This window comes from Tachysurus vachellii, chromosome 11 (genome assembly GCF_030014155.1).
Source record: "Tachysurus vachellii isolate PV-2020 chromosome 11, HZAU_Pvac_v1, whole genome shotgun sequence".
Taxonomy (NCBI): domain Eukaryota; kingdom Metazoa; phylum Chordata; class Actinopteri; order Siluriformes; family Bagridae; genus Tachysurus; species Tachysurus vachellii.
Window position 1 is genome coordinate 10,549,855 of NC_083470.1, and position 15,146 is coordinate 10,565,000.

The 15,146-nt window shown below is 37.6% G+C and overlaps 1 protein-coding gene across 1 annotated transcript in view; it reads right to left on the reverse strand.

Annotated features, from left to right (window-relative positions):
- Nucleotides 1–15,146, reverse strand: part of faf1 (Fas (TNFRSF6) associated factor 1) — a 69,786-nt gene that overhangs the window by 40,908 nt on the left and 13,732 nt on the right. The window contains exons 4-6 of the mRNA XM_060881115.1: nt 9,200–9,435; nt 6,293–6,384; nt 5,977–6,068 (exon numbers count right to left, since the gene is read on the reverse strand). Coding sequence (XP_060737098.1) covers nt 5,977–6,068; nt 6,293–6,384; nt 9,200–9,435 — 420 coding nt within the window. The remainder of the gene's footprint in view (nt 1–5,976; nt 6,069–6,292; nt 6,385–9,199; nt 9,436–15,146) is intronic.

Here is a 15,146-nt window from a genome sequence, read left to right on the forward strand (position 1 = left end):
ATGTAACAGAGCCGACACACTTCACCACATTTACCCAACACTCCTGGCTGATGTGATCTCGTAAAAAAAAAAAAAAAAAAAAAAAAAAAAAAAATCAAATTACTACCAAACTACACGCCTCTACAGTTCTGTACTGAGATTTCCTCACCTACATTGCTGCTCCTGTTTCCTACAGCACTGATCATATGTCAGACTTACAGGTAACAACACAATGGGTTGCTGCAGTTCTGTTATTAAGCTGATATCCTGACAGCAATAACTATATGATTAATCTCGTATTAAACTGCAGGAGCATTACAGCCCAGCACATCATAACACCAATGACTCTTCACAGATGCTCTGGTCTTAACTGGTTAGTGCCCAATGCTGCAGGTGCTGGTCTGGTGAAGCAGCAGGGGCAAAGCTCTTTCACAGCCCCAAAGGAACATCTCACAGCCTCTCTATCTGGGTGTGACAGTTATTTATAATGGCAGCTAACAGCTTGCCTGCTCACTCGGCTGGAGGTCCTCTCATCACTGCGCCACAAGGCAACACGCTTACTGGTAAGAACAGGGCCACTTACACTTCTAACTCCCGTGTGCACACATACACACAAACTTGTTCTCTCCATGTATCCGAGATCCCACCCTGACTCCACAAAAATAGCGTCTAGGAGATAATGAAGCGCTGAGGCTGGAGACATACAAGGTTGTGGTCAGTTGAAAGTGTGCCATTTAAAGTGAGAGCACTGATCTACGAGGATTATGTTCTCAAACAGCTGGCCAGGAATAAAACACGACAGGATAGGTGCTCTGGTTAACTGAGAAGTTTAAAGCAAAAAACTACTTTTCAGCAGAAGATACAGCATGAGACCAAAATGATGGTATAGAAGCATTAAAACCTTAACATTTTAGTAACACAGAGCACGCTTTATTTTAACAAGCCTTAGCTATGCAACATTGAACACTGTTGAACCTGTTAAAACGTTTAGATGCCATCCTCTCAATCACAAAATCAATAAAGAATTTCACCATGTAACATTTGTTTTTGTTCCTGGATATTAAGATTTTTTCTTTCCTTTAACTGCTTAAACCACAAAAATACAATGGAAACTGCTATTTTGAATTTATTATTTAACTCCCTTATTTGTATTAAATGATTTTACATCTTTTTATCTACATAAAGTCAGACAAAAAATTGGTAGATTTTAAACTTCATTGTAGTTGGACAATAGATTTTATTTTATTTTTTAATAAATAAATAAATAAATAGATAAATAATAAAACTTGCTCCGTAATCTTCAGTGATTTCTGTATAATTGTGTCATTTTTTTCCATTCATATCTTGTTTATATTCATGTATTTTTTCCCCTGAATGTATGTAAATAGAAAGACAAATTCTCCTGGCATCTCAATGAAAATAAATAAACTTAAAATTTCCAGTGTTCTGGTCCATAATAATCATTTTCTCTACTGTTAAGGCATGGTGTTACAAAAATGTAACAAAAATTGATGTTAGACATTAGTTAAATGATGTTAGACATGCTTATTGTTAGACATGCTTATTGTCCTAGTGATCTATTGAATAACAGGGAAAAAATGCCACTGCATATGTATTCATGCCATCACTGTTTACCAGTAAAAATGCTTTTTACTTGGTTCCGACTATAAAACAGAATTCTGGGAATTTGTGCGTGTTTGCTGTTAGATTTTTGAAGTATATATGTAGCAGTCCAACAGCTTTCAAACAAAAGCTTCCAAAAGAGTCCTTCCGTGACTGGTTTGTGTGCATAATCAGGGGAAACAGGCCCAGACATTGTTGTGTTTCTTTACAGACGAGGGCAAAAATCAAAAATCTGAAGAATTGTGGTTTGCAACAATCCTACATGAGGAAGCCTTTACTTTATCTTTTTTTTGTTTGGTATGAAAGCCCCACATATACGACCCAAATATTAATAAGAGTATGAATGATGAAATATGATTTTATTTCTGAACATTAAACCTAGGAAACAGGGGAAACAGGCCTAGACCTTTCAATTACTGCTAAAATACTGCAGACTTTGCATGTTAAAAATGTAAACATTTAATAGATTATGCATACTAATATTACAAGTAACATTTCATGCAACAGCTACTTCTCTCTCGTTTTAAGTTTCCAATATGAATTCGTCAACTAGCGATGACGTCAGGCCTTACTTAATTAGAATAAATTGAAGTTGACTATTCAAACACATTCCCATGTGTAAATCTAAATGTCTAAATGATTAGATTTAACAACCGACTAACAACCAAGCACCAATACGGGCTGCAATTACAGTGCAGCAACACTCATAAATTATGATCCTGATAGCTCAAGTTCCAACAGCATCAGGATCTAATCAAATGTTTAACACCTGACAAAAGCAGGACAATATGTGAATTTGACTCGTTGACATGTTTTAAACAGAGCATGATTATGAAAACATTATGTTAGAGCGCATTATTAACTTTTTCTCTCGTGTCTGTTCACACGTCGGAGTACAGTGTCCACACAAGTCGACAGAGACGCCAGTTTACACACAGCCACATGTCGCTACATCGCCAGCCTCTCCCGCTGGGACTAACAGCATCTCTAATCAACATAGATAATTAAACAGACACACGCATACGAATCTGATGTCCTTCTCACACCACTGCTTGTGCTCCTTTAAGTGCCTGGACTGTCCATGACGACACTCGCTATTTTCAGTTTGCAAATATTGTGTTTAATGACTGTGAGCAAGTTTCTAACAACTAATAACTGTGATAAATTATGTTAAGATTTTCAAATGCATAAATACCAAACCGTAGTTGGAATTTATTAGGCCGGATCCGTGCCTGTGATTTATCAGAACCTGAGACTGACCTGAAGACCTGCTATAGCTGAGAGATATGCAGGATTGATAAAGGGTTCGCTTCTAAACAGAATCAATTATTCAGAAATGAATATATATATATATATATATATATATATATATATATATATATATATATATATATATATATATATATATATATATATATATATATATATATGACACCATTCAAATTTGAAAATGTTGATAAATATTAATTAAGAGTTGTGCATTTGCTATAAATATTAAATATAAAATATAATATAGTAAATACCACAGTGCTGTTGAATATTTGAGTGCAGACAGGGCAGAAGGTATCAGACAGTAGTGCCGATTGAAAGTCGAGAAACACATCTACGTTCACGCACTGTTTCTAATACATCACTGTTTCTATAGTAACGGCTAACTCACAGAGACCTTCCACATAATCTGAGCCTTATAACAAACAGATTTTTGAAAAATGCCCTTGTTTAACAAAGAAAAACGTATAAAGACTGATAACGTGGAGCTTTCTATAAGGAAATGTTGATTTAACATTTCTCGAGGAGGCTCCAGTGTCAGCGCAACACTCAAAGGTAAAGCTGTTCGTTTAAGCTTCTACTAAAGGAAAATCTTCAGCAGAGAGGACGTGGTGTCCTTTTTGTCTATAAGTAATAACAGGAGTTATTACTTATAGGAGTATTACTACATTGTTGTATTCCAATGAAGGCACGTCAAAAATCTAAAGTAGGGTTTTTTCTATCAGGATTTATTTTGTTTGGTATAAAAGCCCCACATAAGTCATTATTTAAAGCACATTCAGCAACAGTAACATTCTCCACAAGGAGACGCTATTAAGACACAAATAAGTTTTCTATGTTTTCATCACTGTAATGAAGAAACCTGATATGACCAAGCAGGATATCACACGTGCAGGCTTCAAACTATATTCAAACTATACACTTCAGTTATGGAGATCCAATAATGATGTTGTACAATATGACTCTTTAAACATAAGCGCATTTGTGATACTGGCCATGTTTAACGCCTTTGTACAAAATGAGTCTTATCTCTTCTATTGAAGCATGTTTTCACACATCATGCTGAGATTTGATCTAACGTGGATACAAATGTTAGATTTATGCAATCTTGTGGTGTCCATGCCAGCCGGAGCGAACACTGTTACTAATGCAAAACAGTGACAAACCAAATATTAAAAAACTCTGAAATTCATGTAATTATTTCTAAAATTCTACTTTTTGTTCAGGTTAAAGCTGATAAAATATTTTTTTTAATGAAAACCTTTGCTCTGTATCGATAAAGAATGCCACACTGATGCGTTTTATTTAATATAGATAGATATAAATATATCATAATGTTGCTTTTGATTAATGACTCTGTGTGTCCTTTTGATCAGGGACAGTCTAATGAGCACAAATTCCTAGAAATATCTACATAGCTGATTATATCTACAAACCAATATTTCCTTGGCTTTTGTCCCAGACAGTTTAGTTCAAAACAAACATGATTATGAATAACTGATGGTTCTGTTCTGTGTCCTACTGCAGAAGGAACCATAGAAATATTCGCTGACGCAACTCTGTCTGTCTCTTGCATGGGCATGGACAGAGAGTTTGCAGGATGTGTCAATACAGAACACACTATGTGACTGAGAATTACTGCAAACATTTACCAGTACTGTACCGGTCCGGCCAATTTTCTACACTTCTCATCCAAAACCAATAAAACCTCAGTTCGTGTGCGCTAAACTTCATTAAATACAAAAAAAAAAAAAAGATTAGAAGATAGGAGAAAATACTGTTGGAAAGGGTTGTTCCTTTAAACTGAGCATCTAGTGCCATCTAGTGTTACAGGACATCCATTCAACATCCATTGATTAGAAAAGCACACGGATAACTTGATGCTTTCTAATGAACCACAGCAAAAATTGCAAAGTTTCAACTACATACAATTCCTTGCTTTAAAAAAAAAAAAAAAAAACAGGATAAGCAGCTAAGACTTAAAGGAGTCAACAGTTATCCTTAACTCCTCTTCAAGTTACCATGACCAGCAACCACTGAAATTTTTCTGGCCCTGTCAAACTGATGACGACCAAACTAAGGAAAACAATAATAAAAAGATATGAAACGATAATATACTCTGACTGTATGAATTGTATTGATGCAGAATATTACTTTTTAGTCAGGTAGCATGCTGTGATCTATAGCTGTGTCATTCAGACTTAAAAGACCTCTTTGATAAACTTGAACTCAACAGAACTCAACTTGTTTTTTTATATTCCATTAGTAAGAAGACTGTTATAGTTATATTATTATAGTAATATTATTCTAAAGAGAATTGATGCCTCCCTGGTGGTGTTTAAGACTTTATGATTTTTAAAAGTGTTGTAAAAGCAGAGCAAATCCAGATGAATTGTTTAAAACAAATTTAGAGCTGCCAGGGAGTGGGTCAAGATATCAACAGGCAGACCCTTGTGAAAAGACATGGAAAAAAATGTTTGTACACTTTGTATTGCTAAACAAAGTGTTATAAAATGAATGGTCCAAAAAATAAAATCCAAACAATATTTAAAAGCTGACTAGATTTTGGTGTGGACTTGGGTACGACAAGTTAAAAAACAAAACAAAAAAAAAAAACTTTTTTTTATTAACTAAAACAACAATACTGTTTAATTACACTTTTTCTTCAAGCGAGTCTTTATCGACAGAAAACAATGTACACACAGTACATGCTAGAGTATTCACAGAAAGACTCTTGTGTCTATAGTGTACACTGAAGCCAAAGCTTATTTTCTTCATGTTTTAGTTACTCCACCATACTGCAATTACACCACACTGGCTTTGAGCTGTGTTGAGAGTGTTGCCATGGAACAGAGATAAAACTGGGGCTGCAGATGACCAGATGTAGTACAAGCACATTAGAATATTAGAACAGTGCATTATTTTCTCACATAAATCATTGTAAAAGGTTTATTGTCCAGTATGCCAATGTTTTTATATTCGTTTTAGTATACTTTTAATTGACCGTTAAATTAAGCTGCTTGGTTTTTCAAAAAATTTTGCATGTCGGAAACTGTAAAGACTTCCATCCCTTTGTTTTGGAGACCCAGTCACACATATACATACCTGCTCTGGCTGCTGCTGGCAGAGGGAGCTATGTCAGGAGTCAATACATACAGGCTGTTGTTCTTGGGCAGGTGTAAACTCCTCAGCACCGTCTAAAATCACAAAAAAAAGTCAACTGAAACTCACTAAGAACATTCAAGAGAGCAAACAGTGCTGAAAAGAATAAAGAGTGTGATGGTATAACTAAAAATCAGCATTAAAATAATCCTTAGCTCAGCTCAATGGGTTCGATCTTCATCTGAAAACCAGATTTGTTATGAGTAGAACGGGTCGTGAACGTTATATGGTTGTATGGATTTATTTAAAAGAATCTTACGCTGTCGGACACATCCGCACTCTTCCAGCCTTTTAACTGCATTTTAGACACGGGAACCTGAAGCTCTGTCTCCAAAAATGTTTTGATCTCTCCTAAAATAAAAAAAACACAGGAAACGTGTTAAGTCTCTCACATTCACAAAGAATTACACAGCACAACCAGAAGAGGGCAGAGCCAACCTTCATGTCTGAGTATAACGCAGCAAAACCGACCAATCAGGATGAGCAGGGCAAAGTGTTTATATTTTAAATGTGTTCAATATTTTAGATATTCAAAATACATTGGTTTGAATTGTTTTATTAAAAGTTAATAGTAGATCATAAATAAATATGATTCTTTTAAAAGCTCTATGCAGTTCACCTTTATTTATAAACAATATGTGCTAAATATTTACTCTTTTATTAAATATGGAGTTTTTTGGGTTTCAATTGGTCACCGACAAGTCTTTCTATTTTCATGTTTACTAACAGTTTTCATTAATGATGCCAATGCGTCAGTGGGAATTAGACCAAATTGGACTCAAACATGCAACCTATAATTAATAATCCCCAAACACTAAATGAAAACACCCCCTTAACTTGTAATGCATAGTCATCAAATTAAGGGCAACCTTTTAACTAAGAGATCTGCTAGTATTTATGGAGTGAGATCAAGTCAGCATGAGAACTAATATTATATTATACATGTTGTATATAACACGTATTTGCTTATAGATCGATCAACATTCAGACCCATTATTTTGTTACATCTAAAACATTAACTATGCAGTTTGCTCAGTGGTGCCACGGACAATAATAATAGAAAAACTGCATCAAGAAAGCTTATCAGTAAGAGCCTCAAATACATATTTTAAATCAGGTTGACATTAGCGTGCAACATACACAAAGACACACAGAGGGGTGCTTTAAAGGTGTTTCGGGTGTTTTGAAGGAGATTTGATGCAGGCTGTGATGTTTGCAGAAAAAAGTTTGACTTAAATGAGCAAATGATATTACAGTTAGATTTTTGAGCACCAATGACACGTTGGGAAACATTTGAACGCATCACATTTTAATTGGATTTTACAGGAAACCAGGCTTCTGATCCATCCTTATAGCAACCATCTGTGATTTCAGTGTTTGTGAAGGAATATACATGATTCATCACAATCAGTTCCTCATTCCAGCCTGTGGAATTCTCACTTAGACAGTCGAATGTAGCCTTAGCCCTTTACTGCTATTCACTTAATAAGAGCAATGCAGCAGTGCTTTAGTACTTCAGGATCACTTTTCTCACTACTTTAAACCATCATAGATCACTCACTGTCCAAATCTCTGGAACAGCTATGTTGTTTAACTGTGTTGCATTTTAAAATCTAAAAATTATACTTGTGATTCTTGGAACTATCAGCAAAACTGAACGTAATGCCTTATGTCGGAGATGGATTAAAAGTTTCTTCTCCCATTAAAGGCCATTGTAACTGAACTAGCGACGTCTCTCTGTGGCATCAGTGTGGAACGCAACCTGAAACTTCTCACATAAAACAATTAAAATACAACAAAAAGCAAAAAAACTAGAACCAGAATAACGTCTAGCACATTTTTCTATGTGGAGTCTTCAGCAGCATGTAGTTTAGTGAGTGTATTACATAGCAAACGTGTATTTGAGTGTATTACAAACGAGTGTATTACATAACAAAAACATTATCAAGTTAAAGTCATGAATGGGAAGTATACATCTTCGGACTGGTCATATTTAACTTACAGTTTTATAAATGAATTCTAAAAGATATCTAAATGCCTGAACTCAACTTTTTTCAACTCAAGTGAATCCATCAGTGCTTTTGTCTCAAACAAACAAACAACAAATCAGCAGCTCAGTAGTCAGTAGCAGAATGACTGTACCCTGCTGAAGTTGCTCCAATTCGGAGAAACACACACACTTCGTTGTCTCATTTCACTGTGTACTGTAACAGCTGTATATGGTTGAAATGACAATAAAAGCTTGACTTGACTTACAGTACTTTAGATTTGCCAGGTAAAGTGGACATGATAAAAGAAGCAATAAACACTGGATTCAAATGTGGCCACCATGTACCTTCTTTTTTTTTTATCTGAATGGGCCAGAGGTGACACAGCAGTCTGGGTGATTAAGTAGATGTAGAGCATCAGATTAGTACAATTGTATCTAGTGTTGATTACTAATACTAATGCTGCTGCTACCAACTAGCACTAAATCAGTCCATAATAATTCCTCAGTAATTTCAGTGACCCTATATGCTTCTCTATAAAACCTAGAAAAGTATCAGTGTGTTGCTTTCTGTCAGTTGCGGAATGTCTGTGAAATGTTTGCTTCCGATAAACAGTCATTCACCCACCAGCGTCTCTTTTTAATTCTTAACAAGCAACATGACAATAATTAACATTATTCAATTAATAGTCATCCATATTATATTCCACAGACTAGTCTATACAATGCTACTTATTTTTAAATAAGGTATTGCTTTTGAGGTGCGATTACTTAGAAAAACCACATGGTATCTGGGTGCTTTCTGAGAATTAAAATTCATTGTATGTGCAGGAAGCCCTTGATAGAAACCTGAAAGCTTTACAGGGTGCATGGACAACAAAAACACAACACGAGCTGTTATATCATGAGACTGAACTAACAGCTCGCAAAAATTTTTTAAGAATTAAGAAACGGGTAACGTCAAAATGTGCATAGATGCTGTTTACAAAGGTTGATATTAATAAATATTGGGCATTAAAATGCTACATAAGAGGCTATCATTTTTAAATCATCATGCAACCACATTTGGACTATTAGATCTCGGGAATCTGTTAGATCTATTTCTATATAGAGAGAACACTATTTAAATGAATCAGTTTCTGTGTATGTGTGTGTTCGCACAAACATTCCTTTACTCACCCACTATGCAAGTATCCTCTAGTACCACATCTACTGAGCGTGTGCGGTACTCTACGCGGAAGTTGAGCATGCGTGGCTGCCGCTCTACAATTTGCCGAGAGGGCAGGACAGGGCAGAAGGCAGAGGAAGAAGACGATGGTGGTGAGGATGGTGCCGACATGGCTGGAGGTTCCGTGGCTGCTGACTGACTGTCAGCTCCTAACGGGCTCGTCTGAGAGCCCTCACTGCTGAAATTGCTGCAAAGCACACAATTCACATTCAATTAATTTAATGAGAAAGACATTAGTAATTAGAGACATAAAAAAAATCTTAATATCAGAATCAGGTTTATTGGCCAAGTGTGTTGACACACACGAGGAATTTGGTTCCAGCTGTTTGTGACTCAAAAGTACATACATAAATAACACTATACTATACAAGATAATACAGACTATACAAGACAATGCAGATGTGATAGACATTATGAGTATTAAATATGAATACAGAATATATGACTGATCAGTTATGTACATAAAGTGTGAGTGCGCAAATAACAAAATTGTGCAATATTATGCTTTTTGTACAATATACAGCAGCAATAGTGTGTGCAATATATAAAGATGATGTGATGACTGACAGTCCTGATAATGCAGTACTTATAGATATGAAGCAGGGAATATAATTATGGTGAGTTGTTAATCAGGGTGATAAGGGGCCTGGGGAAAGAAACTGTTCCTGTGTCTGGTAGTTTTAGTAAACAAAGTTCTGTAGCACCTGCCAGAAGGGAGGAGCTGAAAAAGGTTGTGTCCAGGGTGCGAAGGGTCAGTGGTGATTTTTCCTGCCCGGTTTCTGGTTCTTCTATGGTACAAGTCCTGGGGAGTGGGCAGGGGGGCACCAATAATTTTTACCGCTGTTTTAACCGTGTGTTGCAGTCTGTTTCTGTCCTGTTTTGTTGCTGCTCCAAACCAGATGGTGATGGATGTGCACAGGACAGATTCAATGACTGCAGTGTAGAACAGCATCAACAGCTCCTGTGGCAGACCATACTTCCTTAATTGGCGTAGAAAGTATATCCTTTTTATGTTGCACTCCCATTTCAGGTCTTGGGAAATGGTAGTGCCCAGAAACTTGAAGGCCTCCACAGATGACACGGGGCTGTTGGATATTGTGAAGGGGGAGTAGTGTTGAGGGGTCTTTCCTAAAGTCCACTATCATCTGCACAGTTTTGAAGGTGTTTAGCTCTAGACTGTTCTGACTGCACCATAGCACCAGCCGCTTCACCTCCTGCCGGTATGCAGACTCATCGCCATCTTGGATGAGACAGATGAGCGAAGTATCATCTGCAAATTTCAGGAGTTTAACAGTTTGGTCAATTGAAGTGCAGTCATTAGTGTAGAGGGAGAACAGAAGTGGGGAGAGGACACATCCCTGAGGAGCGCCAGTGCTGATTGTCCGAATGCTGGAGGTTTCACCGCCCAGTCTCACCTGTTGTTTCCTGCCTGTCAGGAAGCTGGTGATGCACTGACAGATGGAAGGGAGTATAGTGAGCCTTAGGAGTTTGGAGTGGAGAATTTCCGGAACTATTGTATTCACTTAAACTCAATGGAAGCACCTGCATAAGTGCTCTTCCATGCAATTACCCAACTGCTCACTTAAGCAGAAGTACACACACACATATATAACCGTGGAAGAATATAATGTTTTAATGTTTAAATATTTCCCTACATCTAATATTTATAGAAGATTTATAGCAAATACGTCTGGGTTTCCCTTATTTGGTTTGTAATTAGACAGAAACGTCAGTAACGGACGATCAGAAATGAGCAAAGAGGTATTTGAACAGTACAAAACAGGAGAAAACCACGCTGCACTGCCCCCAACTTCACAATGGCAGCGGCGCAACTATCCAAACAGTATCCAAAGTCAATGTAAACAACCTTTACTGCAACGATAATATGTGCGGGGCTCAACAGAAGCTCAATTGTTGACCATAGAGGAAATCTCTTTCTTTGCTTTTTTTTTTAACTCTCTTCTATTCATACTGCTTGTATCTGGAGGCACAAAACAGCTTTTTCTACCTCTCTGTTGCTCTCTCGGTGGCTGATGGTAGAATTCCCCCAAGCCCCCATCCCCCTGTAGCAGTAAATAATGTCTTTTCTGTGGCAGTGGGTAGGACAAAAGCTCTTCTCTTCTCTTCTAGGGTCAGCACATATCGCACTGAGAAAAGGAGCAGGGTGCCTGGAGCAGCTCACAAAGCATGGATTTATTCCACCTTATTATAATACCAAAGGTTAAAGACGTTAGGGTCCCAGGGCAGCCAGGGCACCAAAATATAAACCCACAACAACTGCTTTCCATTATATTAATAACGGTCTTTACATTATTTGTGACAGACATAGACTCCACTTGGGTATTGCCTTATTTGTAATTGTGTTCATAGAAGTACAAGTGTAACTTTATCCACATCTTCCTATTTGTACCATTACTTTACTAACTAGGCTGCAGAACACCAAGTTTATCAGCCACTAAACAGTCTGAGAGGGAAGTCGTCCAGCACACTATCCCATTTCCTCCACACTTGGCCAAGAGCACATCAGCATTTACACACCATGGCCAGTGAAGCCAAGTGTGTAATAAGCGTGCAAGTGCTTGTGAACCTTTTAAACAACTGCGGCACATTCTACACCTCAGATTAGATTGATACCACTGCATCAGTTCAATTAACATATTATTAATAACATATTATTATTATTATTATTATTATTATTATTATAGCATCAATAATTTGTAGACCATGCTATTAGCAGCCCATACCATTAACTGCTCAGATTCTCTCGAAACCGTAAATGTTAAAGCATATTTACTTCTTCAAACTGCATTTCTGCATTTTTCCTACATTAGCATAAATAAATAAAGCTTCTGTGGCACTGCATAAGAATTGTTTTCCGCCACAATTGTTAATTCTCTATACAATTAGCAACGTGTTATGGTGAATATCAGTGGAGCGCAAAGCACTGCTAGCCGTATAGTACATAAGCTTAGATGCAGGTTAAGAGTTTAACAGTTTTTCTTCAGTCTGATGTTTGATGTGAAAATAAATATGACCATGACTGGCAAGTTTGCTCAATATAATGTGACACAAAAACAAAAAAAACATCCGGTTTGCAGCAGTTCTGTGAGAGAGCAAAATTTGTTGAATCCGAAAGGAACAGGGTCCAATCCTTTTAGCCAAGAACAGGAATCTGAGGCTACAGTAGGCAAAGGTTCAGCCAAACCGGAAGATTGGAAAAACATCACCTGGTCTGAAGAATCTAGATTTCTGCTGCAACATGGTAATTTTAGGCTCAGAATTTGGCACCTACAGTATTAATCCACAGACTGCCACATGCCACACTGCCACATGTCAATGGTTTAGGCTGCTGGTGGTGGTGTTGTAAAGATGTGGTGTTTTCTTGACACAGATTGTGCCTCCAACATTGTTTGAATGCCAAGCAATGTTGTTGACTGCACCTTTTTGTGGGCACAATTGTTTCATTTTATAAATGGTATGTACCAGCATTATAATGCGTCATTTTCCAAGTCATCTCAAACTGGTTCCAGGAGAATGAGGGCCTTTAAAATGTGGCAGAACAGAAGATTCACAGAATGAAAGTGCAGCAGAGAAAGCTGCAGCAAATGCATGGTACATTACATAAACTCCTTGTGAAATAATTCTTAACACCTATGGTAATAACGACCTTATTAAATTGTCCAGCCCCATATCAAGCCTGCTTATTGAACACATTTGCCAAGTGCCGAGGTTTTGATGATCCCCCTTTAGTACTCTCTGTAATCCATTTTATTTATTAAAAACTGGATCCGTGAGCTATTATATGGTCACTGCAATAACACTAAGGTAACAATGAAGTAAGCATGAGGGTGCTGTTGTACTTTCAATAATGATAATCATGCCTTTGAATCAGAAAACAGAACTAGAATACAACACGGACAAAATACAAGGGAACTGTTATTGATTAGATAAAGCCTTCATTATCTTGTAAGTGAGATCCGAGAGCAGAAATCTAGACCATTTTTCCCTTTTTCTATTCTCCTATACAATAGCTATATATAATATTTTTTTAATATATAATAAATATTAAAAAAGCAAACCTCACAGCAGGCATGATTACAGTAACCCTATTTTTCACAAGTGCTTACAATTCTTTAGTTATTGTTCTTTAGTTATTGCTTCATCCACATTAATGAAGGTCAGTCATTAAGACTCATTGAGCAAAACGACAAGAATAAACGTCAAGCCCATACACAAAAGTGTGATTTCCCCTAAAAAGCTTTGTGATGTGTAAACAATCTCCAACTGCCCTCTGCTCAACTGCCCACTCTTGGCTTATCAAAGATTCTATGTAAACGTTTTGCTTTTTTTTTTTTCCCAAAAAGGAATCCCGGAACGGTTGTTCCGTTGTAAGCACCTAGATGGCAGCCTACACCCACCCAACATTTGGCAGTGGAAAGCTTAGGCCTCAGAGAGTCTGGAGCCAGCTGGCAGCTTGCACCTCAATGGGGTCACTTCAGCGAGCCATGCCACCCTCCAGCCTGCAACACTGTGCCAGCCTCCAACTAAAGGAGATGGCTGGACGTCGTGCTGCCAGACTCCATTCATAATTATGGGCCTTAAAGAAAAAAACATGTTCCTGTGCCCAGAGACTTTGCGCGCTCTCTCTCACACACACATACACACGCGACACACACACACACACACACACACACACAAATTAAACCGTCAGGCAGAGTGTGCAGTGCTTGAATATATCTGTTTTTAAAACTCGGCTGCATTCATGAGCACTGGCCGTTGGAGAGAGACACAGACTGAGGACACAAGGCCCTCACACAGGCTGCTTTTGTCGCCAATAGTTTCAATTCCTGTTTGTTACTGCCATTGTCCCTTTCTCTTCTAAAACAAAACTGTAGAGAAATGCTTATTCAGCCTCATACAAAATGCAAAACAAACTGTCAAAACGGCTAAGAAATAGCTTGTTGCATTTCTAATTTCAGGTGTCAGCGGTTATGTTGTTCACGACAGTGCCAGTGTGGGTGCTCACATAACCTTTCAGAGCACAGGGAAGAGTATACAATCATCTTGTCGAGCAACTGACAGAGCCAAGCTTAACGTTTCCACTGACGATGGCCTGAAAAACTTGTGGTTCAACCCCAACAGTCATAATGAAAAAGGAAGAAGTGGTAGGGAGCGAATATTTAAATGCAACTGTAAGTTATATGCTTTTATACAGGACATATTCAAGGCACTGCAGTGGACCAAGCCTTCAGCTGAACACATCCGGTCAAAGTCTGATAAAAGTCTCGCCACTTTGTAGATCATTCCCCACCATTAACAAGCGTATCAACTAACCATCAAATAAACACCCTCAGCAAATCTGCCATGGGAGATTTCCCTTTATGTTGGTGCTGACATGTTGAAGATGAGGGACATTAATTTCAGGCTTCTGAAAGGGAAAATCTCGACGAGTTCTGTGGCTCAGGGCTAATGCTTCGATTTCCTCTCCTCTCTTTACTCTCATGTTTCTGTTTTCTCTACAATATTGCCTGAACGTTTATCCACGTACTTTATATCTGCTGTGCTCGTGCACTCCTACACGTGATTCATGTGTTCAAGGACCTGACATAGAGACCAATGTGGAGCTCTAACAGCACTCTAGACTTTAGATCATCTTTAAAGATAACAGCATAGAGCGTCTAGTCCAGTCACTGGAGAAATGTACAGAATGTACACTGATAGAGAACACCGTGAAGTGACTTATTTTTCGTTTAAAGCCTTCAGCTGGACGTTATTACAGTAGGAGTTTAAAAAAAGAGAGCAAAAGATATAATGGCTGTCATTTCTAAGAGAAGGACAATTTTATTTCTCATGCACGCAAAATAGTAACCACCTATTTGAATGGTGAGTCACTCCATC